This window comes from Scyliorhinus torazame, chromosome 14, assembly GCF_047496885.1.
Source record: "Scyliorhinus torazame isolate Kashiwa2021f chromosome 14, sScyTor2.1, whole genome shotgun sequence".
Lineage (NCBI taxonomy): Eukaryota > Metazoa > Chordata > Chondrichthyes > Carcharhiniformes > Scyliorhinidae > Scyliorhinus > Scyliorhinus torazame.
The window spans coordinates 90,553,626-90,580,494 of record NC_092720.1 but is presented as its reverse complement, the minus strand read 5'-3'; the positions used below and the strand labels follow the sequence as shown (position 1 = coordinate 90,580,494).

At 44.3% G+C, this 26,869-nt stretch overlaps 1 protein-coding gene across 2 annotated transcripts in view; it reads right to left on the bottom strand.

Annotated features, from left to right (window-relative positions):
- Positions 1 to 5,629: 5,629 nt before the first annotated feature.
- kpna4 (karyopherin alpha 4 (importin alpha 3)) overlaps positions 5,630 to 26,869 on the bottom strand; it is a 40,638-nt gene continuing 19,398 nt past the window's right edge. For both annotated transcript variants that reach the window (XM_072474463.1, XM_072474464.1), the window contains exons 9-17: positions 24,561 to 24,730; positions 24,402 to 24,446; positions 21,937 to 22,068; positions 20,569 to 20,697; positions 18,583 to 18,687; positions 17,885 to 17,956; positions 17,511 to 17,673; positions 10,020 to 10,114; positions 5,630 to 7,683 (exon numbers count right to left, since the gene is read on the bottom strand). In XM_072474463.1, coding sequence (XP_072330564.1) covers positions 7,585 to 7,683; positions 10,020 to 10,114; positions 17,511 to 17,673; positions 17,885 to 17,956; positions 18,583 to 18,687; positions 20,569 to 20,697; positions 21,937 to 22,068; positions 24,402 to 24,446; positions 24,561 to 24,730 — 1,010 coding nt within the window. In that variant the 3' untranslated portion in view covers positions 5,630 to 7,584. The remainder of the gene's footprint in view (positions 7,684 to 10,019; positions 10,115 to 17,510; positions 17,674 to 17,884; positions 17,957 to 18,582; positions 18,688 to 20,568; positions 20,698 to 21,936; positions 22,069 to 24,401; positions 24,447 to 24,560; positions 24,731 to 26,869) is intronic.

The window sequence follows — 26,869 nt, the reverse complement described above, 5'->3', positions numbered from 1 at the left end:
GTCAATTACTAGGGGGCATAGGTTTAAGGTGAGAGGGGCAAGGTTTAGAGTAGATGTACGAGGCAAGTTTTTTTCCACAGAGGGTAGTGGGTGCCTGGAACTCGCTACCGGAGGTGGTGGAAGCAGGGACATTAGTGACATTTAAGGGGCATCTTGGCAAATACATGAAAAGGATGGGAATAGAGGAATACGGACCCAGGAAGTGTAGAAGATTGTAGTTTAGTCGGGCAGCATGGTCGGCACGGGCTTGGAGGGCCTGTTCCTGTGCTGTACATTTCTTTGTTCTTTGTAATTCTACCATCATTGCCATCTATCCTGTTATCCTTCATAAGCTTGTTTAGTATTCTTTAAATGCAGTCACTTTCTTACCACTGTTTGGATGAAATGTTTCTTCTGAATTCCAACTGGTGACTACCTTTTATTAATGACCTCTGGTCATGCTCTTCCCCACAAGTGGAAACATTCTCTCTATTTATTCTATTAAAATCTTTTATATTAAAACCTTTCATAAAGCAGCAAGGTGGCACAGTGGTTAGCACTGCTGCTTACAGCGCTGTGGATCCGGATTCGATCCCAGCCCTGGGTCACTGTCTGTGGAGTTTGCACATTCTCCCTGTGTCTGCATGGTTTAACCCCCAAAACTCAAAGATGTGCAGGTTAGATGGATTGGCCACACTAAATTGCCCTTTTAGTACATGAGCTTCAACTTGCTGACAAGCCTATTATGTGGCACCTTATCAAACACCTTTCTGAAGCCCATATACATATCAACTGCCGTAGTCTCATCAATTCTCTGAAACTTCATTGAAAACATCAAGTTAGTAAAATAAGGTTTGCCCATAACAAATCTCTGCTGGCTTTCCCTAATTGTACAATGACTGTTTATTTCGGTTATTATTTCTAAATGCTTCCCCACCACTGAGATTAAACTGACTGGCCTGCAGTTGCTTGGTTTATTCTTGTACCTTCTTTGAGCAAGTAACATTTGCAACTTTCCAGCCCTCGTGTATCTCAGCATTGAAACATTATTGCAAATGCCTCTGCAATTTCCATCTTTAGTTCCTCTGATCTGATCCCAGTGACTTAACTTTTAAGTACAACCAGCCTAACAACGCTTTCACAAATCTTAGTCAATCGAGTGTCTCCTCTTTCACTACAATTTTGGCAGCATCTTTTTTTACTACAATTAGGTAGCCTACTCTGAAAACTTAATTAATGTTTCTATTGGAATGTTATTTTTTGTTACTGAAAATACTTTGAAAATGTTAGTGGGATTGGATCACAACACACATCAAAAGAAAAAAATACATTGCATATCCAGAACACATTTACCACATGGGGTCTACCAATCAAATTCAAATGTGATTGTATCTATGGAGAATCTGGGTTCACATTCCAGGTCAATAACCTTCTGTCAGAACACAATCAAAATGTCCTCGACCTGAGTATTTCCATCACATTTTGTTGTAAATATGATTGTGCCTAGTCCTTTACGGCTTTCTTCATTGGTAGTACCTGGCATCCTCCTTGTTGGTTTTCCTCACAGCGATGTAGGCATGAGGCTAGGTTGGGTGCTCTTTCCCAGTGTCAGTGCCGACTGATGGCCAAATGGCCTCCTTCTGCACTGTAGGGATTCTATATGGCATGAGCCTTTGGTTTAGAAATACCATCTTCCTCACTGTGCAGAGGACCGGGATTCATTCCCGGCCCCGGGTAACTGTCAATCTGGAGTTGGCACATTTTCCCAGAGTCTGCGTGGGTCTCACCCCCACAACCCAAAGATGTGCAGGGTAGGTGGATTGGCAATGCTAAACTGCCCCTTAATCAGAAATTTTTAAAGTACCATCTTCACCCAGAACTTCAGGAGAAACAAAGGGCAAAAAGGGGGCGGGAGGGTAGTGCGTTGGTTGCAGCAGACAACACATGGAGATGGCCAAAATGAGGAAGTAGTTGGCAGCCAGCTTGAATGGCCCATGAGCCAGGGCAGCCCAGACAAACAAGGTCAGGCCCAACAGAGTAAATATGGTTGACTCCACAGGAGGGAGGGGGAAGATCACCCCTCCTACAATCCAGATAGCAACATGGGGTGCCTCAACAGGCTGGTAAAGGGATTCACTCGCCCATCTCAAGAGTCTGAGGGTGGACCTAACCTTACCACAAGAGGCACACTTGAGAGAGACCGACAGCGGATCAGGAAGGCTGACTGGGACAAATATTTAATTCATGTTTTGACACCAGACCGGGTTCAAATCCCGGCCCTGGGTCACGGCCCGTGTGGAGTTTGCACATTCTCCCCATGTCTGTGTGGATTTCACCCCCACAAACAAAGATGTGCAGGTTAGATGGATTGGCCACGCTAAACTGCCCTTAATTGGAAAAAAAAATAATTGGGTACTCTAAATTTAAAAAAAAATGTTTTGACACCAGGACGAGGGGGGAGCCATACTAATACTGATCAACAAGACAGTTTCATTTACAGTGATGGACCCAGAGGCGATATGTTATGGTCAGCAGGACCCTAGAAGGGGCCCCGGTGGTCTTGGTAAATATATAGCCCTGAATTGGGACAGAGTTCATCAAAAAACCAATGGCCAAAATCCCCGACCTAGACAGCCACCGACTCATCATGAAGAGCAACATTAACTGCATTCAGGACCGGACAATGGACAGACCTAACACCAGGACAGGAACCGTGTCAGGTATGGCATGAGAATTGAACACCTTTCTGGAGCAGGTGCGGGGGTGTGGGGAAGAGAACAAGTCCCTAGGATACGCAAGACCATCTTACAGTGAGGAAACACAGTGGGAGGCCTGGCCCTACCGAACCTCATTCTACCACTGGGTGGGAAACGTGGAAAGAGTGAAAGGGTGGCTAAGGGAACTGGAGGTCTCCTGCACAGGGCAGTCTCTCCGAGCGTTGGCCACCACACCAGTCTTCTCTGGCCACCCAGGGCCTTGGAGTGGCTCTCAAACCTGGTTGAGTTCCTGGAGCTAGAAAAAATAAAATTCTCGATAAGGGGGTGCAAGGAGAGATTCCACGACATGTGGAAGATGTTCTGAAACCTCTGAAGATCTGTTTGGGGGACAGGGAGGGGAGGGAAATACAGACAGGAATGGGGGAAAAGAAGAGGGGGGCAGGGAGTACTGCCTGGATGAAAGGGAACTTGCATATAGCAGAGACAAAACAGTGAGGAAGGCCACTCACTGATTCCTCCCACACGGGACAAATGGAGAAGGCAGAACACCCTAACCTCCCTAGAGGACTCATTTGGGGGGGGGGGGGGGGGGGGGGGGGGGGGGGGGGGGGAAACAGGACTTCTCTCCTCTCTCCTCCGCCCCCCCCCCCCCCCCCCCCCCCGGAAAACAAATGCAACTATAAATGATGTAAACGGTCCTGGCAATATTTGTAAATACGGATGTAAAGTTGTGTGTAATTCTTATTACTAAATGTTAAAAATCCCAAAAGAATATTTCTTTAAAAAAAACTATGATACACACTAATGTAAATAATATAGGGAAATTATAGTACTGGGACTATGGTCAAGACACGGTGGCAGCTTGTGATACTTGTGTTGGTGTTATTATTTTGGTTACTATTGTCTCTATATTGTTCTGTAAAGTTTTGATATTAAGTGGAAAAATTCTAATAAAACATTTTCAAAAAGTGATAAAAATTCCACAGAACCCCTTGCAACAGTTTAAATATATATAGTAGTTATACAGTTAAACATATATTTGAGTTATAACATGACTCGAAGACTGACGGTATAAACTGTAATGCAGTACAAAGGGAGGGCTGCATGGAGTGTTTGAAAACTGTAGACAAAAACTGAGTGTTTTTGAGACCAGCCAATAAATGTCTTCCTTTAATGTGCTCTGTTGGGACTCACTGGTGTTACAGAATTAAATGATCCTCTTTATTGATACTCATTTTGTGCATTTCATTACACCACTGCTTCTGACCTGATTAACTTGTGGTAACAGGCAAATCAGGAAACCAATCTGAAGATAATGCATTCATGGGGTTCACATGTGAAAAAGTACTACAATGCTTCTCATATTTCAAGTTATATTTTTAAACAAAATTACCTATAATGATAACCTTTATTGTCACAAGTAAGTTTACAATAACACTGCATTGATGTTACTGTGAAAAGCCCCTAGTTGCCACATTCCAGCGCCTGTTCGGGTACACGGAGGGAGAATTCAGAATGTCCAAATTACCTAACAGGACTTTCGGGATTTGTGGGAGGAAACCGGAGCACTCCGAGGAAACCCACGCAGACACAGGGAGAACGTGCAGACGCCGCACAGTGATCCAAGCCGGGAATCGAATGTGGGACCCTTGCATTGCACAGTGCTAACCACTGTGCTACCGTGCCGCCCATAACACAGTCAAAGACTTCAATACACAAATGATTTAAAACCAATGAATCCCACCTCTACTTTAGTTGACAATTAAATTGATAATTGGAAATGTCAATGCAGTTTTCTTGATGCACTATTGCCAAGTTTGAGGCATGAGACAACCTACACTAGACCTACAGCATGAGTGGATAGAAAGAGGAAGTTCATCTTTGGTGACTACTGTTATCGCTGGTTATAATTCACTGGCTGCTGATCTTTACTGAATAAAGTGAAGAAATCCAATATCCTTTTGATGCTGCTGGTAATAACCTGCCCCTCAATATCAGAATCACAATGCCACCCCACGTCTGTCCAAGGGCCGGTGCAGACTCAATGGGCTAAATGGCCTCCTTCTGCACTGTAAATTCTATGATTCTATGATTACACTGAAGCCAAGATGGGAGTAGATTCAGCAGTAAATTTCAAAGCAGAATTGGATAAATACTGACAGGGAATAGTTATAATCTGGAATCCACTGTCTGAAGAATAGAAGGGAGCAGATTCAAAAGTAAATTTCAAATTGGAACCTCGGAAATACTGACCGGGGATTGTTGAAATCTGGAAAACACTGTCTGAAGACATACAAGATAGAATATAGAACAGCACAGCACAGGCCCTGTGGCCCACGATGTTATGCCGACCATTTATCGTAACAGGGCAGCACAGTAGCTTCACAGCTCCAGGGTCCCAGGTTCGATTCCTGGCTTGGGTCACTGTCTAAACGGAACCTGCACATTCCCCTCGTGTCTGCGTGGGTTTCCTCCGGGTGCTCCAGTTTCCTCCCACAGTCCAAAGATGTGCAGGTTAGGTGGATTGGCCATGATAAATTTCCTAAGTTTTCAAAAAAAAGGTTAGGTGGGGTTACTGGGATAGGGTGGCGGCGTGGACCTAAGTAGGGTGCTCTTTCCAAGAGCTGGTGCAGACTCGATGGGCTGAATGGCCTCCTTCTGCACTGTAAATTCTATTCTATGAAATCACTGCGCTAAATGGCAGTGATGCAAAGACGAAGTACCGAATAAACCAAATAACTAGATTGGCCACATCTAACCCGGAACAGAGTTAGACAGGTTACTGGTCAGGAGAGCAGTGCATTGAGACAATAGATGAAACAAGAGCTTCTATTGGTTATTTTTCAGAGGATCCCGTGAAACATTCTCACAATCCCTTCCCCCAGTTGAGAATATCTGATGTAACACATTAATACTACAATGGAACATCAGGCCACACAGAATAATTTCAAAGTTTATTTTTCTCTAAAACAGGTTAGCCTGCACTCTAATGGATAACAGTGTAAGCAAGCCAATTTTCTGCCTGTTCCAATTTTTGTCTAGCTTTCAAAGTATGTGTATGACGACAAGGAATGCTTCAAGGGTAAACCAACTAATTTACAAAGAAAATCACAACTACATATTAATCCAGTCTACAATATTGTAAAACTTTAAACACAAAGTAGGAATCAGGTAATCATTTTCACATTTCCCTTTAGTGACTATTACCTTAGGTTTTAAATACAGCAACACTTGTTCATGCAACACTTGTGCTCTAAGGGAGAAGGCACAGTATTTCCTACAATGAGCCACCTTACCAAGAGGGTAAGCATTTTTTTCTTCTACAAACAAAACTGATCAACAGGCCAAATTTAGTGTGCTGAACCTCTTCATGGAAACAACTACCTTCCAGGCTCCTTTCTTTTTAAAAACTTGCATGGACTGCATGCAAGCCTCTTGAAACACACCAAACTCTTTTTAAAGTGGCTCAGATGGTTCATGGCTACTTGTATCTAATTTTTAAAATGTCCTTCCTAAAAGTATGAAACATGTCACGGTTGTTTTCACATTGTTCATTTATACATACTTCTCTCAATCCTCTTTTAGCAGAAAGTATGCACCAAAATTAGTCACAACTGAAATATTTTAATCAGGAAAAATAACAGGAAAATAGGAAACAAGTATTATAAACAGCATTTACCCCATAAGGTACTGTGCTATATTCCACACAAGAACAAACTAAAAATATAGCTAAAATAAATCAGAAGCAGCCATCAATTAATAGACACATGTGAATTGATTATCTTAGCCAACTTAATTTATCCAAGTCATGACTAATAAAGTTGGTGAGCTCCACAACACTGCTGGTGTTTGAGGTTCCCTGGACTTAAATTATGGTAACTTTTCAAAGTTTAAGCAGCAGTAGAGCGTGTACTATGTTTTATTTTTTTCCTCTGCAGAATTTGTGCATGTGAGCAGCTTACTACCATTACATTTCTTTGTTAATTCATTACTGTATTCGTGATTTATATGGAAAGCAACTCACAGCATTTATTGATTTAACTGGTGCAATTGTTAAGTTGAGGAAAAATTCATAACTACAAATAAAGTACATTTGTATAAACATTAAAAAAATTAGAATGGCTAAGGTGGAAGTAAAACAAGCAAAACATAGGCTGCAAGATTCAACCCAAATTGCCACAGATAAATTATACAATGCACTGCTGCTAAATCGGTTAAATTCTCCAGTGTATGTTAAATATTAATAAAAACAAACTCATTTTGGTGTTTTTCTGGATTTATTCATTAGCCACTTGAAGGCAATCAAGTTTGCATGCGTTCACATACAACATCACGCCCATACACTACTCTCTTCCACACACAACTCCATGGCTAGGAGTTTATTTTCATGAGTGAATACAGAGCCCAAGATTTCAAGTAATGAACCTGGCTCCACAGCACTGAGTCCAGACATTCATACAGTGGGTCCATTCACACAGTGCTTCATAGCAAGGCCTTGACTCGGTCTTCTGACTTGTCGATGTCTCTTTCTTGGTTTATGAAGCTTGAAGTATCTTAACTGCTTCGGTCTTCTAATTATTCTAGATATCTGAATTTGATCTTGGTTTAGTTACTTCGTAGACATTGACCTTTCTTTGACTTTTAGCCCCTTTCTTTAAACAACCTAAATTGCATTCACTGTGAAATTTTATAACATTTTACCACTCTCACGCGCACTCGCACCCACTCGCCAGCTTGACTTCATTTGGGCTTTTCTCGGACACCAAACGCAATCTGCAAAACAGCTCTCTGATTTAATGCAGCAGTGGATCCCACATGAGCCAAGCATGATCGATCAAACCTTCCTTTAGTGCTGCATTATTTCACTTGCTCCAGGAATTATGCCTTTCTAGAATTGGAAGCCTTCTGCTGGAACATTGGTTGATGAGTTGAACCCAAATGTCCCACCCTGAATTGCTTCTGGAACCAGGGCAGGATCTTCATCAATCTTAAAAAGAAAACAAAAATCAACCAAATCTAGCAGTAAAAACATGTAGTCATGGTAGTGAAAGACAAGAAAACCACAAAAATGCATAAGCTTGAAACTGCAGAACACAAAACAGTAAACGAATAGAGGGGTAAGGAGGGAAAGTGGAATTGAGGATGATATCAGATCAGTCACGATCCCATTGAATGGCAGAACACTCAATGGGCCGAATGGCTTACTTCTGCTCCAACATATTATGGTCTATTCTGAACGACTGCAACAGAGTACTCACTGGCGAACATGATCTCACCAGAGTTAACCAACTCAAAGGAAAGATGGTGAAAGGGCTGAAAACAAATACATCTCCAGACAAATTCTATCCTAGAGAGCTGAGATACGTATGGAAAGATGATTTAGTACAAAAAGAGGTTTCTATACCGCCACTTTGAAAGAACTATTTAATTTGTTTTATTCCCTTGTTCTTAGCCTTTAAATCTATAAGCTTGGGGCAGCACAGTGGAGCAGTGGTTAGCATTGCTGCCTCACGGCGGCGAGAATCCGGGTTCGATCGCGGTCCCAGATCACTGTGCAAACTCCGCATGGACATTCTCCCCGTGTCTGCATAGGCCTCACCCACACAACCACAAAAATGTGCAGGGTAGATGGATTGGGCACGCTAAATTTCCCCTTTATTAGAAAAATAAAAGAATTGGGTACTCTAAATTTATAAGAAAAGAAACTCTAATCTTGAAAGTTACTATTGAATTTGCTTCCATTATTTCAGATTATACATTCCACATCACAACAACTCACTGCACAAAAGATTCCCTTGTGTTGCCTCTAGTTGTTTGCCTATTGCTGTAAAAGTTGTGCCCACTAGTTACTGTCCTTCTGGCAGTGGAAACTTTCTCATTTGTTCTATCAAAACTTTCATTATTTTGAACGCCTTGGTCAAACGTTTTCTTAATCCTCTCTAGTTTGAGGAGAACAATCTCAGCTTCCCCAGTCTCCCCATAGAACTGAAGTCCCCCATCTTTAGTGCCATTCTAGTAAATCTCTGCTGCACTCTCTCCAAAGCCTTGATTTCTTTCCTAAAATCTGGCACCCAAAAATGCATTAAGTACTCCACCAAGGCCTAGCAAATGTTTTATAAAGGTTTAGCATAACATTTTTGCTTTTGAACTCCACACATTTACTTAATAAAGTCACCGATTCCATATGCTTTTGTAATCAGCTTTTTAAACTCGTCTTGCAACCTTCAACAATTTATGTACAACTGCGTCTCCAAATTGCCCTGCTTCTGAACCCCGTTTAAAATGTACCATTTTGTTTATATTACCTATTATCTTTCTTCCCATCAAATATATCACTTCACACTTCTTTATATCAAATCAATTTGCCATACATCTGCCCATTTAACTAGGGAATGGGAATGGTGGAGTTAGCTGCACAGAAGTGATCCTGTGCTATGTTAGTGCTCAGGGAATATTTCCAGACTCCAGCAAATACAGGAGGCGAAATTCAGAATTTTTTCAGCATGGGGAAGGAGTTATTTGGACTGGTATTACTGTGGAAGTTGTACCGCAAATTTGGCATATTGGTAAATTTTAAAATTGCGCTTGACAGAAGTGTGCAATATGGGATTTAAATCGCACTTGATTGCTGGTTTCAGGTGGATTGGCCATGCTGAATTACCCTTAAGGTGTCCAACGGTTACATGTGGTTATGGGGGGCGGACAGGGAGTGGGCCAAGCGAGGCCCAGAGGGCTCTTTCGGAGGGCTGGTGCAGATCCGATGGGCCGAATGGCCTCATTCTGCACTTTAGGGATTCTGTGATGATCAGGACAAAGAGCAAAGCACTGTGTTGCTAGCATTCTGGGGATGAGGGTATCCCATGTGTGGGAAAACACATACACACACAGCACACAATAATCAGGCGATATCAAAATATTTAGGATAAATAAAAAAGGTTAGTCACTGAAGCTATTTGCTTCATTTGAATGGTGCATTAACAGACTGTCATAGCAAACTGTTGACGTGTTGAGATATACCTTGCATTCTAAATACTTACATGCTATGTAACATGCATAACCACAAAGCTCAACATTATAAATGCTGACAAAGAACATTGCTCAAAATCTGCAGTAAGATCTTGAGCAAGGAAGATCTGTGGACAAGTTACACAGTTTATATCTTGAAGCTTTAAAAATAAATATTTCACAAGATGTGGAATTGTTGTCTTAGCCAGCATTTATTGTCCATCCTTAATTGCCCTCAAGAAGGTGGTGGTGAGCCACCTTCATGAAGCACTGCAGTCCATGAGACATAGGTACACTGAAAATACTCCTTAAACTTACATCATCTGTTGAGAAATACTGGTCAATGATCTCGTATGCCAATTTATAGATGTCCTCATTTTCATGGTGTTGCAACTGTTCAATCTTTTCCAAACCTGAAGAGAGTTGGGTGTGTATTAGCATACTTTTTCTTTAAAATTACAACACCCTGTAGTTCTGAAACACTTTCATAGGCATGAAACATTTTACAGGGTCAATTCGGCATTCCCAGCGGAGAGCAGTACTTAAGAGACTTGTAAGTTAGGAAATCACAGACATGCAGTCTGCATTGGACAATCACAAGCTGCACCCAACTTTCTGCCAATGCAACAATTTTGGTCAATGAATAATTAAATGAATATCATAAATAATTCCAGAAAACCAAAACAACGCTTTTCTCTTTGCACATTAAATGGGGTACAAGATAATAAGAGTTTTTAGCAATGGTTCATTGCCAGAACTCTCACCAGAGTTCCCAACAGCACTTCACTGGCTGGAAATCATGCACATTTAAAAATATATATATATTTATTAAAGTTTTTTAACACAATTATTCACCCTTACAAAGAATAACCCCCCCCCCCCCCCCCCCCACCGTAACAAAATAACAAGAAATCACGCAGAGCAAGATATATACATGGTGAAAACGATATGTTACATAGCTTTGCACACTGGCTCTCTCCCGCACGTGCCAGTTTCCCCGATTCTTCATGTTTTCTCTTGCTCATCCACCCTCCCAGGCAAGCCCCCATTCCACCCCCCGCCAGGTTGCTGCTGACCGACCTTCCTCTAACGCTCCGCGAGATAGTCTAGGAACGGTTGCCACCGCCTGTAGAACCCCTGTGCAGACCCTCTCAAGGCAAACTTAATCCTCTACAGCTTTATGAACCCAGCCATGTCGTTTATGCAGGCCTCCACGCTGGGGGGCTTCGCCTCCTTCCACATTAGCAAGATCCTTCGCCGGGCTACTAGGGACGCAAAGGCCAGAATGCCGGCCTCTTTCGCCTCCTGCACTCCCGGCTCGTCCACGACTCCAAATATTGCTAGCCCCCAGCTTGGCTTGACCCGGACTTTCACCACCTGAGATATTGCTCCCGCCACTCCTCTCCAGAACCCCTCCAGTGCCGGGCATGACCAAAACATATGGACATGGTTCGCCGGGCTCCCTGAGCACCTTCCACATCTGTCCTCTGCCCCAAAGAACCTACTCAACCTCGCCCCCGTCAAGTGCGCTCTGTGAACCACCTTAAATTGTATCAGGCTGAGCCTGGCACACGAGGAGGAGGAATTAACCCAACCTAGGGCATCAGCCCACAGACCTTCCTCAATCTCCTCCCCCAGCTCCTCCTCCCATTTACCCTTCAGCTCCTCTACCAGCGCTTCCCCCTCTTCTTTCATCTCCTGGTATATTGCCGACACCTTGCCCTCCCCGACCCATACACCAGTGATCACCCTGTCTTGAATTTCTTGTGCCGGGAGCAACGGGAATTCCCTCACCTGTCGCCTCACAAACACCCTGACCTGCATATATCTAAAAGCATTTCCAGGGGGTATATCAAACTTCTCCTCCAGTGCCCCTAGGCTCACAAACGTCCTGTCAATGAACAGGTCCCCCATTCTTCTAATCCCCGCCCGATGCCAGCTCTGAAACCCCCCGTCCATCCGCCCCGGGACAAACCGGTGGTTACCCCTGATCGGGGACCACACCAAGGCTCCCATTGCACCCCTGTGCCGTCTCCACTGGCCCCAGATCCTTAGCGTTGCCGCCACCACCGGGCTCGTGGTATACTTTGACGGCGAGAGCGGCAGCGGTGCCGTCACCAACGCCCACAGGCTCGTTCCTTTACAGGACGCCATCTCCATCCTCTTCCATGCCTCCCCCTCTCCCTCCATCACCCACTTGCGGATCATCGCCACATTTGCTGCCCAGTAGTAGCTCCCTAGGTTTGGCAGCGCCAACCCTCCTCAGTCCCTACTGCATTCCAGGAACCCTCTCCTTACCCTCGGGGTCCTATTCGCCCACACAAACCCCATAATGCTCCTGCCTACTCTCTTAAAAAAGGCCTTGGTGATCACGATGGGAAGGCACTGAAACACAAAGAGAAACCTCGGAAGGAACACCATTTTGACCGACTGCACTCTACCCGCTAGCGAGAGCGGTAACATGTCCCATCTTTTGAAGTCCTCCTCCATTTGCTCCCCCAACCTCGTCAGATTCAGTTTATGTAGGGCCCCCCAACTCCTGGCTATCTGGATCCCCAGGTACCGAAAGCTCCCCTCCGCCCTCCTCAGCGGTAGATCCCCTATCCCCCTTTCTTGGTCCCCTGCCTGTACTACAAAAAGCTCACTCTTCCCTACATTGAGCTTATAGCCCGAAAACTCCCCAAACTCCCTTAGAGTCTGCATGACCTCCACCATCCCCTCCGTTGGATCCGCTACATACAGCAACAGGTCATCCGCATAAAGCGACATCCGATGCTCTTCTCCGCCTCGGACCACCCCCCTCCATTTCCTAGACTCCCTCAATGACATGGCCAAGGGTTCGATCACCCCCGGGACACAGTCCTCGATTCTCGTAGCCAGCACTTAGCATCCACATTGAGGAGCGAGATCGGCCTGTACGATCCACATGGCAGTGGGTCCTTGTCCCGTTTTAGTATCAAAGAAATCGTCACCTCCGACATTGTCTGGGACAGGGTTCCCGCCTCTCTTGCCTCATTAAAGGTCCTCACTAGTAGCGGGGCCAACAGGTCTACGTACTTCCTGTAGAACTCCACCGGGAACCCGTCCGGTCCCGGGGCCTTCCCCGCCTGCATCCTCCCCAAACCCTTACTCAGCTCCTCCAACCCAATTGGTGCCCCCAAACCAGCCACCTCTTGCTCCTCTACCCTCAGGAATCTCAGTTGGTCTAGAAATCCTCTCATCCCCTCTTCCTGTACAGCTCCTCATAGAAGGCCTTGAATATCTCGTTTATTTTCGTCGCACTCCGCACCGTGGCTCCCCTTCCATCCTTGACTCCCCCTATTTCCCTCGCTGCCATCCTCTTACGGAGCTGGTGTGCCAGCATCCGACTCGCCATTTCCCCGTACTCGTAGGTCGCCCCCTGCGCCTTCCTCCACTGTGCCTCTGCCTTCCCTATGGTCAACAGGTCAAACTCCGTCTGGAGACGTCGTCTTTCCCCAAGTAATCTCACCTCAGGGACCTCTGCATTTCTCCTGTCCACTCTTAAAATCTTCCCCACTAACCTCTCCCTTTCCATGCCCTCTGTCTTCTCCCTATGAGCCCTGATGGAGATTAGCTCTCCCCTGATCACTGCCTTCAACGCCTCCCATACCACCCCCACCCGAAACACCCCGTTGTCGTTGGCCTCCAAATACCTTCCGATGCACCCCCTCACCTTCCCACACCACCTCATCTGCCAGCAGTCCCACATCCAGCCGCCACAGCAGGCGTTGGTCCCTCTCCTCTCCCAGCTCCAGTTCCACCCAGTGCGGGGCATGATCCGAAACGGCTATGGCCGAATACTCCGTTCCCGCCACCCTCAGGATGAGCGCCCTGCCCAGGACAAAGAAATCTATCCGGGAGTAGGCTTTGTGCACGTGGGAGAAAAAAGAAAATTCCCTGGCCTGCGGCCTAGCAAACCTCCATGGGCCCACTCCCCTCATCTGATCCATAAACCCCCTAAGCACCTTGGCCGCCGCCGGCCTCTTTCCCGTCCTTGATCTGGAGCGGTCCAGTGCTGGGTCCAACACCGCGTTGAAGTCCCCACCCATTATCAGGCCTCCTACCTCCAGGTCCGGAATGCGCCCCAACATGCGCTTCATGAATCCAGCATCATCCCAGTTCTGGGCGTATACATTTACCAACACCACCCACGTCCCCTGCAACCTACCGCTCACCATCACATATCGCCCCCCCGTTATCCACTACGATAGTCTTAGCCTCAAATGACACCCGCTTCCCCACCGATATTGCCACCCCTCTATTCTTCGCGTCCAGCCCCGAATGGAATACCTGTCCTACCCATCCCTTTCTTAACCTGACCTGGTCCGCCACCTTCAGATGTGTCTCCTGGAGCATGACCACATCTGCCTCAGTCCCTTTAAGTGCGCGAACACTCGGGCCCTCTTCACCGGCCCGTTCAGGCCCCTCACGTTCCACGTTATCAGCCGGATTGGAGGGGCTCGCACCCCCCTCCCCCTGATTAGCCATCTCCTTTTCTAGGCCAGTCCCGTGTCCGCGCCGCCCTCACCCTCCAGTCCCCCAACCGGGAGACCCCCGCCCCGACCACCTCTTCTGTGCCCCATTCCCTTTCAGCCAGTGCAGCAGCAACCCTTGTTCTCCCCCCCCCCACCCCCAGATCCCGGTCTAGCTTTTTTGCTCCCCCCATATCACTCCCGTAAGTCAGCTGACCCCAGCTTCCCCCGCCGTCCCATTGACCTCCCCGTGTGAGTGTCCCACAATCCGTGTGCGTTCCTCCATTCCCCTTCGCACCTTTCTTCCCTAGCGCGGGAAAAACCCCGCGCTTTCCAAAGCCTACCCCGCCCCCTCTGGCGCAGCTCCTGTCGCGGCCTTGTCTCTCTCCCCAACCCCATATAACATCTCCTGCGCGTGGTTGACCCCCTATGTACAACAGCCATCACACATCAAACATCCCCCCCACCCGCACAAACCCTCAGTTTGAGTCCAACTTTTCGGTTTGTATGAAGGTCCACGCCTCTTCAGGCGTTTCGAAATAATAGTGTTGATCCTTGTGTGTGACCCACAGTCGCGCTGGCTGCAGCATTCCGAATCGCACTCCTTTCCGGTGCAACCCGCTCTCCTCTCTGCAACCTCCATGCTCCAGTCCGGGTATATTCGGATCTCTGCATTGTCCCACTTGCTGCTCCGCTCCTTCTTGGCCCATTTCAGGACCCTCTCTCTGTCCGTGAACCGGTGAAATCTCACCACCAACGCCCTTGGCGGCTCGTTTGCCTTGGGCCTCCTCGCCAGCACCCGGTGTGCCCCATCCAGCTCCAGCGGCCTCAAAGGGGCCTCCGGGTCCATCATCGCCCCGAGCATCGTGCTCGCGTATGCCCCGGCATCAACCCCTCCACTCCTTCAGGGAGACCCAGAATCCGCGGGTTCTTTCTCCTCGACCTGTTCTCCAAGTCTTCGAGTCTTCCCGCCCACCTCTTTTGCAGCGCCTCGTGCTCCTCCACTCTCACCGCCAGGCCAAAGATCTCGTCCTCATTCTCACTGACTCTTTTCTGTACCTCCTGGATCTTTACTTAGAGGGCCTTCTGGGTCATCCCCAGTCCTTCAATCGCCGACAACATAGGCGCCAGCATCTCCTTCCGCAGCTCCTCGAAGCAGCGCTTGATGAACTCCTGCAGCTCCGGCCCACACTCCGCTTTGTCCCCGGCCGCCGCCATTTTGCTTTTCTTCCCTCGCTTCTCCCGCTGCTCCAGTGCCGCTTTTTTGGCCGTTTCACTTCTGGTCCGGTCCATAAAAGTTGAAGGGGAACCTCTCTCTTCGCTTCCCCACGGGTTGTCTTCAAAAATATTTCCATTGGGGCTCCTCTAACGGGCCCGAAAGTCCGTGATAGCGGGAGCTGCCAAATCGTGCGGCTTAGCTCCGCATAGCCGCAACCGGAAGTCCAATCATACACATATTATGATGTCTGCAATGACTCGACCCACATTTCAGATGTATGATGGACATACACCTGAAGACCTTCTGTATGGTGAGTAATCGGTGGATCATAACCTGCTGGATGTCTATACCTTTGCTGGAAGGACACCTGAAAGTGAGATATGAAGATGGGCATTGACACAAGATAGTCACCAATGACTGTGGTCTCTGGAGACTGACTGGAGAAACATGGGTAGTAGTGAGGAAAAATGGATGGTTCAGCTGATCGATTAAGTGGGCCCAGAGAAAGAAGTGACAGAATCCTGCAACTTCTCAGCCAAATGTCTGCATTTGCAGCAACTGCTAGATGGCAACGGCCGTTCTAGATGGTAATGGCCATGGGTTTGGACGGTTCTGTCTAATGAGCCACGGTGAGTTCCTGCAGCACATCTTGTAGATGGCATACACTGCAGTCGGAGATGGAGGGAGTGAATGGTGCACCAATCAAGAGGCTTGTTTTGGTCTGAATGACGTCAAGTTTTTTTGAGTGTTGTCAGAGCTGCATTCACCCGAATAAGTGGAGTGTATGCCATCACACTCCTGACTTGTGCCTTGGAGGCTTTGGGGAGACAGGACCTCCTGCTCTTGCAGTATTTATATGGCTAGTCCAGTTCAGTTTCTGGTCAATGGCAAAACCCCCAGGATGTTGATAGCGGGGGAATCAATGATGGTAATGGTTAGATTCCCTCTTGTTGCACATGGTCATTGCCTGGCACTTGTGTTGCATGAATCCTAGGTGCCACTTGTCGGCCCAAGCCTGCATATTATCCAGGTCCTGCTGCTTTTGGACACAGACTGCTTCAGTACATATTGCGAATGATGCTGAACATTGTGCCATCATCAGCGAACATCCCCACTTCTAACCTTATGATGGAAGAAAGATCATTGATGAAGCAGATGATGACAGTTGGGCCTAGGACACTACCTGGAGGAACTCCAGCAGTGATGTCTAGGGACTAAGATGATTGACCTCCAACAACTATAACCATCGTCCTTTGTGATAGGTATGGCTCCAACCAGGAGAGTTCACCCACCATCTTCATTTACTCGTTTTGCCAAGTCTCCTTGATGCCACACTCACTCAAGTGCTGCCTTGATGTGACGGACAGTCACTCTCACCTCGCCTCTGATCAGCTCTTTTGTCCAAGTGTGAACCAAGGCTATAATAAGATTAGGAACTGAGTGAGCCTGGCCTCATTACAGGGATAAGCATTACTGATTCCATAACCATATACAAATATTTCCAGGCCAGCTGATCTCACTGCCTTCCAATTGTCATTCAACATAGGTACCTTTTTCATCAACTGATTAATCCTAGCCACGGTTGGATACTTCAAAAATCATTTGGATAAAGTCTGGCCACACACAGATTAATGTCAAGAATAGCTTATTGATTAGCAAGGATAAATATTTTTTTGTCAGAAGACTGAAGAGTACCCAACAAATATTGATGTACAAGGCACATTGAATCAATGTGACCCCACTGCAGGAATAGAATGTCTACTATGAAGTTACCTATCCATCCTTAAATTAATATGGAGGTGTGCAGAGATAGGGGCACATGCAGGATTAACAATTTGTACATTTATTCATTTTGGAGGCAAGTCAATTGGTGCCCATTGCTAAATTGCTGGGAGGCATTTTTAATCAACCCAGGAAATCATCTACTCCCTACTCTCGGTATGCCTTCACACCCCAGCCACAGGACTTGGGTATTGTAAAAAAAGCTCTACATGGGAGAAAATCTGGATAAAGCATTAATCAAGACTGCAATCCAATGTAGAGGGTCAAAATCTCCAGAAGTACTTTCATAGAGGAATAAAATTATTTTATTCTTACCACCACATTCTTCAATCAGACTAGCTATTGTTTCTGCCTCATCGTCTGCCATCTTGAGGATGTTACTTAATCCGTCCAATACCACTTGCACTACCTGAGAGTCTTTCACTGTAAGCAGGTTACAGAATGGAGGAACTACTTTTTGTTGAATCAGGTATGCAACCTAATGAAAAATAGTTGTCAGTATCACATATTTCTATCTTTTACAAAACAGTAATGACAAAGCATTTGAACAAAGCAATTTACATAAATTCCAAGCGATATTTCAAACTAAAGCTGTACTCCCAACATTACAATACAAGAGTTTAAATTAACTTAGCATAACTTCCTGACTATGTCAGCCGTTTCACTTAAACTTGTGTAGTTTTACCCACCTGTTCTTTCCTGCCACTAATAGTTAGATTACTTATCGCCCAAGCAGCTTCTTTCTGAGTGCCAAAATCACCCTGAGAAGAAAAGGTACACAAGTCAGAATTGAATCGACGCACAGTAATGATACAGAACTGATTTACTTTTCAGAATTATGAGGCGCTATTTTATAATAATTGTTTGAACCCAGTTTTGTTATTTTCCGATTTAAACCTACAATGAATTCACAAAAAGACCACGCTTCATTGCTCTCCTGATGACAATTTTTTAAAAAAAAATTAAATGTAGAGGCCCAATTCATTTTTTCCAATTAAGGGGCAATTTTAGTGTGGCCAATCCACCTAGCCTGCACATCTTTGGGTTGTGGGGGTGAAACACACGCAAACACGGGGAGAATGTGCAAACTCTACACGGACAGTGACCCAGAGCCAGGATCAAACCTGGGACCTTGGCGCCGTGAGGCAACAGGACTAACCCACTGCGCCACAGTGCTGCCACTTATGACAATTTTTTTGGAGATCTATTACAATTTCTCACTACACTTTGAACAGATTTTAAATATGGAATGATTCTAACATTCTCCACATATAATGAATTAGCAGATTTACATAGATAATTGAATTAAAAAGAAAACAGTATAGGGCACTTTACAATGTCTCAATAGACTAAGTAAAAGCAAACAAAAGCATGTGTAGCATCTCACCTTATCTAAGAGGTGTATAATCATAGGAACAAGGTTCGCGTCAATCACTGCTTGTACTTGCTGCTGGTTTCCAGCTGTGATGTTGGATAGGAACCATACCGCCTCCTGCATAATTAGAAAACAGATTGGAGGTCAAGACTTACAAGTGCATTACTTACATTGCCTGTAGACTTCTAATTTTTGGAGACATCTGCACTTTAAGAGCAAGTATTTAAATGTACATTAAATGATTCACTTTTTTTCCCTCTTTTTTTTATTAAATTTAGAGTTCCCAATCATTTTTTTTCCAATTAAGGGGCAATTTAGTGTGGCCAATCCACCTAACCTGCACATCTTTGGGCTGTGGGGGTGAAACTCACGAGGAGAATGTGCAAACTCCACACGGACAGTGACCCGGAGCTGGGATTCGAACCCGGGTCCTCAGCACCGCAGTACCAGTGCTGACCACTGCGCCACATGACGCCCTCAATGATTCACTATTTAAAGTATCTTTGTACAAAGCTGCAGAAAGTGACTTTAGTAAACATTGTACAATGGATACGTTCAAGATTCTACTCAGAAATATATTTTTAGATGCTACCTCTTGCTGGATCTGTTCACAGGATCACATTGCCACCCTGTCAGAGAATTCTGGCATATTCAAGCCGGCTAATGGACTGTTTGAGGTTCAAATCATCAGCAAAATCACACATTGTAAAGCCCCACAAATGAAGTATGATTGCCTTCAGATGCACTTCAGTATCAGCACTGATGTTTACAAATGAAATTAGATCCATACTGCCAGCCAATAACACACATTCCACAATTGTTCACTATTTACATAGATGATTTGGAATTGGGAACCAAGTGCAATGTGTCCAAGTTTGCAGACGACACTAAGATGAGTGGTAAAGCAAAAAGTGCAGAGGATACTGGAAGTCTGCAGAGGGATTTGGATAGTTTAAGTGAATGGGCTAGGATCTGGCAGATGGAATACAATGTTGACAAATGTGAGGTTATCCATTTTGGTAGGAATAACAGCAAAAGGGATTATTATTTAAATGATAAAATATTAAAACATGCTGCTGTGCAGAGGGACCTGGGTGTCCTAGTTCATGAGTCGCAAAAAGTTGGTTTACAGGTGCAACAGGTGATTAAGAAGGTGAATGGAGTTTTGTCCTTCATTGCTAGAGGAATGGAGTTTAAGACTAGGGAGGTTATGCTGCAATTGTATAAGGTGTTAGTGAGGCCACACCTAGAGTATTGTATTCAGTTTTGGTCTCACCTGAGAAAGGACGTACTGGCGCTGGAGGGTGTGCAGAGGAGATTCACTAGGTTAATCCCAGAGTTGAGGGGGCTGATTACAAGGGGAGGTTGAGTAGACTGGGACTGTACATGTTGGAATTTAGAATGATGTGGGGGGGATCTTATAGAAACATATAAAATTATGACAGGAATAGATAGGATAGATGCGGGGAGGTTGTTTCCACTGGCGGGTAAAAGCAGAACTAGGGTGCATAGCCTCAAAATAAGGGAAAGTAGATTTAGGACTGAGCTCAGGAGCAACTTCTTCACCCAAAGGATTGTGAATCTATGGAATTCCCTGCCCAGTGAAGCAGTTGAGGCTCCTTCATTAAATGTTTTGCTAAAGATAGATAGCTTTTTGTTAAAATAAAGGAATAAAGGGTTATGGTGTTGTTCGGGCGAGAAAGTGGAGCTGAGTCCACAAAAGATCAGCCATGATCTCATTGAATGGCGGAGCAGACTCGAAGGACCAGATGGCCTATTCCTGCTCCTCGTTCTTATGTACCACAAGTTTCTTACCAAATATTTCATAATTTCAAACCAATCTACTTTCTAGGTAAATGTTATTTTTAAATAGTTGTATCTTACCATTAACAAATAAACCATATTAAAACAGAATTACTGTAAATGTTACTATTTTTGATCATGAGGAACATGGGAACTGTGAACGGTGTAGAATTCATAGGGAAAAGGGAGTGTTACCTTATTGATTTTCTCTTTAGGATGAGCCAACAATCCTGGGAAATGAGAAAGAGCTTCGCAATTCAGGACTACTTGTGTTTGCTCGTCAGTGCCAGTTACAATATTTCCCACGGCTCGCAAAGCTGCAGTCTGGGCAAATGTCAGTATTTTGTTAAAAATATATAGAAATAATTTACATGTTTTATTTCACAAAATGCACAAACTTAAAACATACAAATTTCTCATTATAACTAATCAGACAAAAACAGGCTTATGCATTTTCTAAAAATAGCACACAATTCATTGAAGCTATTAGCTTTTTATTTTAAAGATTCATTCCAACATAGCCCTCATTTTGCAACATTTGCTCAATAGTACCTTCAATTTAAAATCACAAATGTATAGCTAATTTCATTCTCCAAGAAATTGAGGGCGTCAGTGGTTAGCAGGGTATTTTCTTAAACTCTCAGTTTCAGTCTGCAAGGACCCAAGATAGGGAGTGGATACAGAGAGCAGTGAGATAGAGTTTTCAAGTCTCTATGGTTCAACACGCAAAAATGTGGGTGGAAATCTGCACTTGCATGAAACAGAATTCATAATTTAAACAAGACTGGGAAGATTCATCAAGCTTTGCTATAGGAATGAATCTCCAGGTTAACGAACATTGAAAGCCAGTTTGGGAGTTAGAAGTTATCTGGCTGGGAAAGGGGGGAAAAAAAAGTGAAGCAAGCTCTCAGGAGATACAAATCATTTGGACTAGCTCCAAGAAGATAGAATGTGCACTTAAGGACGGGTAAAGTGACTAGAGAGGAAGAATTTTGGTTGCATTAAAGCTTTAGCGAGGGAGCTTTTCTGAGTGCAAGTTGCCTGCAATTTAGTGTTTAATCAAGGTTATTTTTAGCTTGTTTTTTTACAGTAAAAATAAGTGTTGAAACTTAAAATCTTACAATTCCAATAAGTTGCCTACTGGGAATTCAAATTTCTTCTCAAGTTATCAGACTCTATGGGGATCATAACCAGTGAGTCGGTCTTGCTGAGGTGAAGTTGCACTCAAGTTTCACCAAAAAACATTTTAGCACAAGCCCGAACATAAAATCTCTCACGAATAAATGCAATCAAGCAATGTAATCGATTTGTGACTGTAATGTGGCATTTTTCAACAAAGTTGAGTGAGGTTGCCACCAATGAGCCATTCATCTGGCTGATTTAATGCTCTTGGTCTTACATTTCAATTGGTTTCAGCTGACTGCTTAGATTCGATCTGGTACACAAGACCTGTGACCAGTTGTATTACAAAAACTTGAAAGGAAATGTCTTTACAAATAACATTTCATTTAAAACCAAATGGTCAGAGGGAAAAATTCATAACTTAGCTGACTGAATCCTTACCTGAACTTTGACCTCCTGATGGCTGAGAAGGGGCACCAAATGAGGAACAATCCCCGAATCGATAACCATTTGAATCTGTTCATTTCCAGCATCTGTTAGGTAGGATAGGGCCCAAACAGTGTCGACTAAAATCTGAAGTTCACAACAACATTCAGCATGAGTAATATGGAAGTCACAATTAACCCATTGTTATTTCTTTTTAAATTCCAATTAAGGAGCAATTTAGCGTGGTGAATCCACCCGCACATCTTTAGGTTGTAGGAGTGAGACCCATACAGACACGGAGAATGACCCGGGGCCGAACCTGGGTGCTCAGCGCAGTGAGGCAGCAGTGGTTTGACCTTGATATAAACTTGATTCTGCAGGGTATGCTAAACCAACCAAATTACACGAGGCTAGTAAATTATTCAAATGGCACAAGTAGTACATCAGACGGTGAATGCACTGCCAATTTAATAAAAGGACAAATGTAACCTCGTGTGCGAGGTTGGGACTGACACAGCTGAAGGTGGTGTATAGAACACACCTTACAAGAGCGAGGATGAGCCGGCTCTTTGAAGGGGTGGAAGATGTGTGTGATCGTTGCCGGGGTGGGTGGGTTGGGGGGGTGGCAAACCACGTTCATATGTTTTGGTCCTGTCTAAAGGTGGAGGATTATTGGAAGGAAGTGTTTAGGGTAATCTCTAAAGTGGTGCACGTGAGACTGGACTCGGGCGTGGAGGCAGATGTTGTAGCCTTTGCCTCGTTGATCGCCCAAAGGTGGATCCTGTTATGGTGGAGATCAACCTCTCCATCCTGTGCCCTGGCGTGGCAGGGGAACCTGCTGGAATTCTTGACGCTTGAAAAGGTCAAATTTGAACGGAGGGGAAGGATGGAAGGATTCTACAATTTATGGACTTTCGAGAATTGGATTACATTGAACATTGGGGGGGGGGGGGGATTCTCAGAAATTTGGGAGAAAACATGAAAAAGGAGGGGATTTTTTTTAAAAAAGGACAAATGTAAACTATGCTATCTACGGAGAGTAATCTATGTGACTTGTACTACAACTACGTGGGCTAGCACGGACTCTCTTTTTATTCCATTTACTTTACAATAGTTTCTTGTACTCTGATTTACAGTGTGAAATGCCACAGGTAGCTCGCAGTTGTACATCAACTTAAGTGCTCGATGGTCATAAAAAAAATCATTTAAAAAACTTCGAAGTGTTTGGTGAGTATACAAGTAGACAAAAAAAAAGTTTGTCGATATACTTAACAGAGAGACTGCAGAACAAACTATCACCAACATATTTGTGCATATATTTTACTATTTAAAAGGCATGAAGCTTTTACAAATTGTAACTCGCGTGCAAAATTACTTAAAAGCAGAAGTACATGGTCTGAATTTAACCATCACCCAATTTCCTTTTGATTTTCTCTCCCTTGGATTGCTGGCGTCCAACAAGGAAAAGCCACATGGAGAATCATTTTTTTGTTTTAAATTTAGAGTACCCAGGGCAGCACAGTGGGTTAGCCCTGCTGCCTCAGCGCCGAGGTCCCAGGTTCGATCCCGGCTCTGGGTCATTGTCCGCGTGAAGTTTGCACATTTCCCCCGTGTTTGCGTGGGTTTCGCCCCCACAACCAAAAGATGTGCAGGATAGGTGGATTAGTCACCCTAAATTGCCCCTTAATTGGAAAAATGAATTGGGTACTCTAAATTTATTTTTTAAAAATTAGAGTGCCCAATTATTTATTTCCAATTAAGGGGCAATTTAGTGTGGCCAATCCACCTAACCTGCACATCTTTGGGTTGTGGGGGTGAAACCCATGCAGACATGGGGAGAATGTGCAAAGTCCACACGGACAGTGACCCAGGGCCGAGATTCGAACCCGGGTCCTCAGCGCCACAGTCCCAGTGCTAACCACTGTGCCACATGCCGCCAGACATGGAGAATCATTGTTGCTTTTCAGTTACAATTTATCCTTTCATCTGCAAAATTATGATATAAATCTATTAAATGTGTCAACCTAATGGCGATAAGAAATAGCATTTAAACACTGTGCAAAGCTCTGAAAGTTTGACCTCCTAAGTAACAACCTGGAGGGAAAGGTGTTTTGGAGCAAAATAAACTGAATTCAATTAATAGTGATATTTAAAGAGAGATGATTTAAAGAGAGGCATACAAAAAGCACATCATCTTGCAACTATGAAGATGGGGACAAAAGTAAAAACGTAAAATGATTTAGGGAGAAAGTGCCAAAATGGTTTAAAGACAGCCGAAGACTGCCACAAAGGATGAATGTTGGTGGGGCCACAAAGAAAGCTAGATTGGAAGAGTGGGAGCAGCATGCTTTTATGGAGGACTGAAATGGATAAAGAGAGAATGCACTTTTCGTCTTTCAAAAAAATACAAATAACTTGTGCAAACTATGTCACACTATTAAGGAAATAGTTTCTGCACGTGCTGAATTCATGTTACTTACATTAACATCGGTGTGGTGGATGAGCACGCATAAGGCTGGAAGAATCTAGAAAAAAGATTTTTATTCAGATGATTAGTATCAATTTTAGCTTTCAAATGATTCAGCAGAAACTTTAATTTTAAAATCGTGAAACAAATGAATAAGTCTCAAACTACTTACCTCCTGAATTGTTTCCATCGGTGGGGGAGGGTCTTTGTGACGGCAGAGATTAACCATCACCCATGTGACATTTCGAAGAAAAGTAATAGGAATTGATGGACTAATGAAAGAAAGTAGGGGCTTCACAACTCCCAGGCTAATTACATAATCTCTGCATTGAGGGCCATCCCCTATTTGTAACAATTGAGGGGGGAAAATTATTTCAGTTTCATCACACAAAGCATATCATGCAAAATATCAATCCACATGAAAAAGAAACAGCCCACCGCATACAAAGCTAACAGACTACATCAGTCATTTATTTTACATCAAATCAAGTACTTTTTGATGAATAAGCCAGCTGTTTTTGTTAGCAAATACAGCAGTCAATTTGCACAATTCTCACAAACAATGAAATAAATAACTAGTTAAATCGTTTGAGGGATGAATGTTGGTCATTCAATTTGAGAACTCTCTGCTTTTCTCAAAACAGAGTAGTGGCCTTTCGTCACTACCCTAACTGGTAGATGAATCCTAGTTTAAAAACTATGAGCCACAGCTGCTTACTGGCATAAAATACTGTATGTCTTGAGGTGAAGAACAAATTACAGCAATAATGATAAAGAACAAGGTAAGCAAGTAACTTCCTGCTTTGCAATTATTTCTGAAAAGTAGGCCATTGGCTTTCCACAGTAACATGTTGAGAATTTTTCTGTATCATGTAAAACTAAATCACAGTATCTTTTTTGGTGTAACCAATAGTATATACCTATTCGGACACTTGCTACACATTCATAGAATCAGATTCCCTACAGTGCAAAAGGATCCATTCGACCATCAAGTCTGCATCGACCTTCCGAAAGGGCACTCCCTACCCTGGACACTAGAATCATAGAATTCTACAGTGCAGAAGGCTATTGCCCATCTAGTCTGCACCAACCCTCCGAAAGACACCACGCCTAGACCCATGCCCACACCCTATCCCCGTAACCTAAACTTTTATACACTAAGGGGCAATTTAGCATAGCCAATCGACCTAACCTGAACATCTTTGGACTGAGGGGGAAACTGGAACACCGGGAGGAACCCCATGCAGTCACAGGGAGAATGTGCAAACTCCCACAGTCACCCAAGACCAGAAGTGATCCCGAGTCCCTGGTGCTGTGAGGCAGCAGTACTAACCACTGTGCCACCCCATTTGCAACACCTTCACACTAGCCAAATAAAAAGAAAATAGTAAACTAAATCCAAAAGAATAGGAAAAAAATCCACATATTGTTCAGAATACTCCAGGTGTGTTTCAAGTAAATAAAACATCTTAAAAAGTTGAAATGTCTACAAAATAGTCAACAAATTGAATTTATAATAATAATCATAATAATCTTTATTAGTGTCACAAGTAGGCTTACATTAACACTGCAATGAAGTTACTGTGAAAATCCCCTAATCGCCACACTCAGCGTCTGGTTGGGTACCCTGAAGGAGAATTCAGAATGTCCAATTCACCTAACAAGCACGTCTTTCGGGACCTGTGGGAGGAAACCAGAGCACCCGGAGGAAAACCACGCAGACACGGGGTGAACATGCAGACTCCGCACAGACAGTGACCCAAGCCGGGAATGGAACCCAGGTCCCTGGCGCTATGAAGTAACAGTGCTAACCACTGTGCTACCATGCCTGCAATCCCGTTTAACATAGAACTATTATCAAGACACCTCACAGAAATGGATGCCAAGTCAAGTGAGAGAGATTAGGTGATGTGGAAGAATATTTTAAAAGTAAAGATCCAAGAAGAGATGGCCCAAGGAGAATTTCAGAAAGACTAATGTGAGTTTAAAGTTCTAATAATGAGACAGTGATGAGGCAAGAGATAAGGAGAAAGCCAGAATCAGAGTAATTGAAGAGTTGGGAGTTTTTACAAGGTAATAGAACCTGATTGTTATAGAAACATAAATAAACATAGAAAAACATAAAAATAGCAGGATGAGGCCATTCTGCCCTTCAAGCCTGCTCCGTAATTCATTATCATGGCTGATCATCCAACTCAATAGCCTAATCCCACTTTGCCCCATATCCTGTGATCCCCTCTGCCCTAAATGCTATATCTAACTGCTTCTTGAGTCCAATACATTGTATGGTTTCAAGTGCTTCCTGTGGTAACGAGTTCCACAGGCTCACCATTCTTTGGGTGAAGAGATTTCTCCCCCTCTCTGTCCTAAATGATTTACCCCATATCCTCAGACTGTGCTCCCTGCTTCTGGACACACCCACCATCGGGAACATCCTTCCTGCATCTTATAAATGGGCTTGTAGATAATGGTGAGAAATAC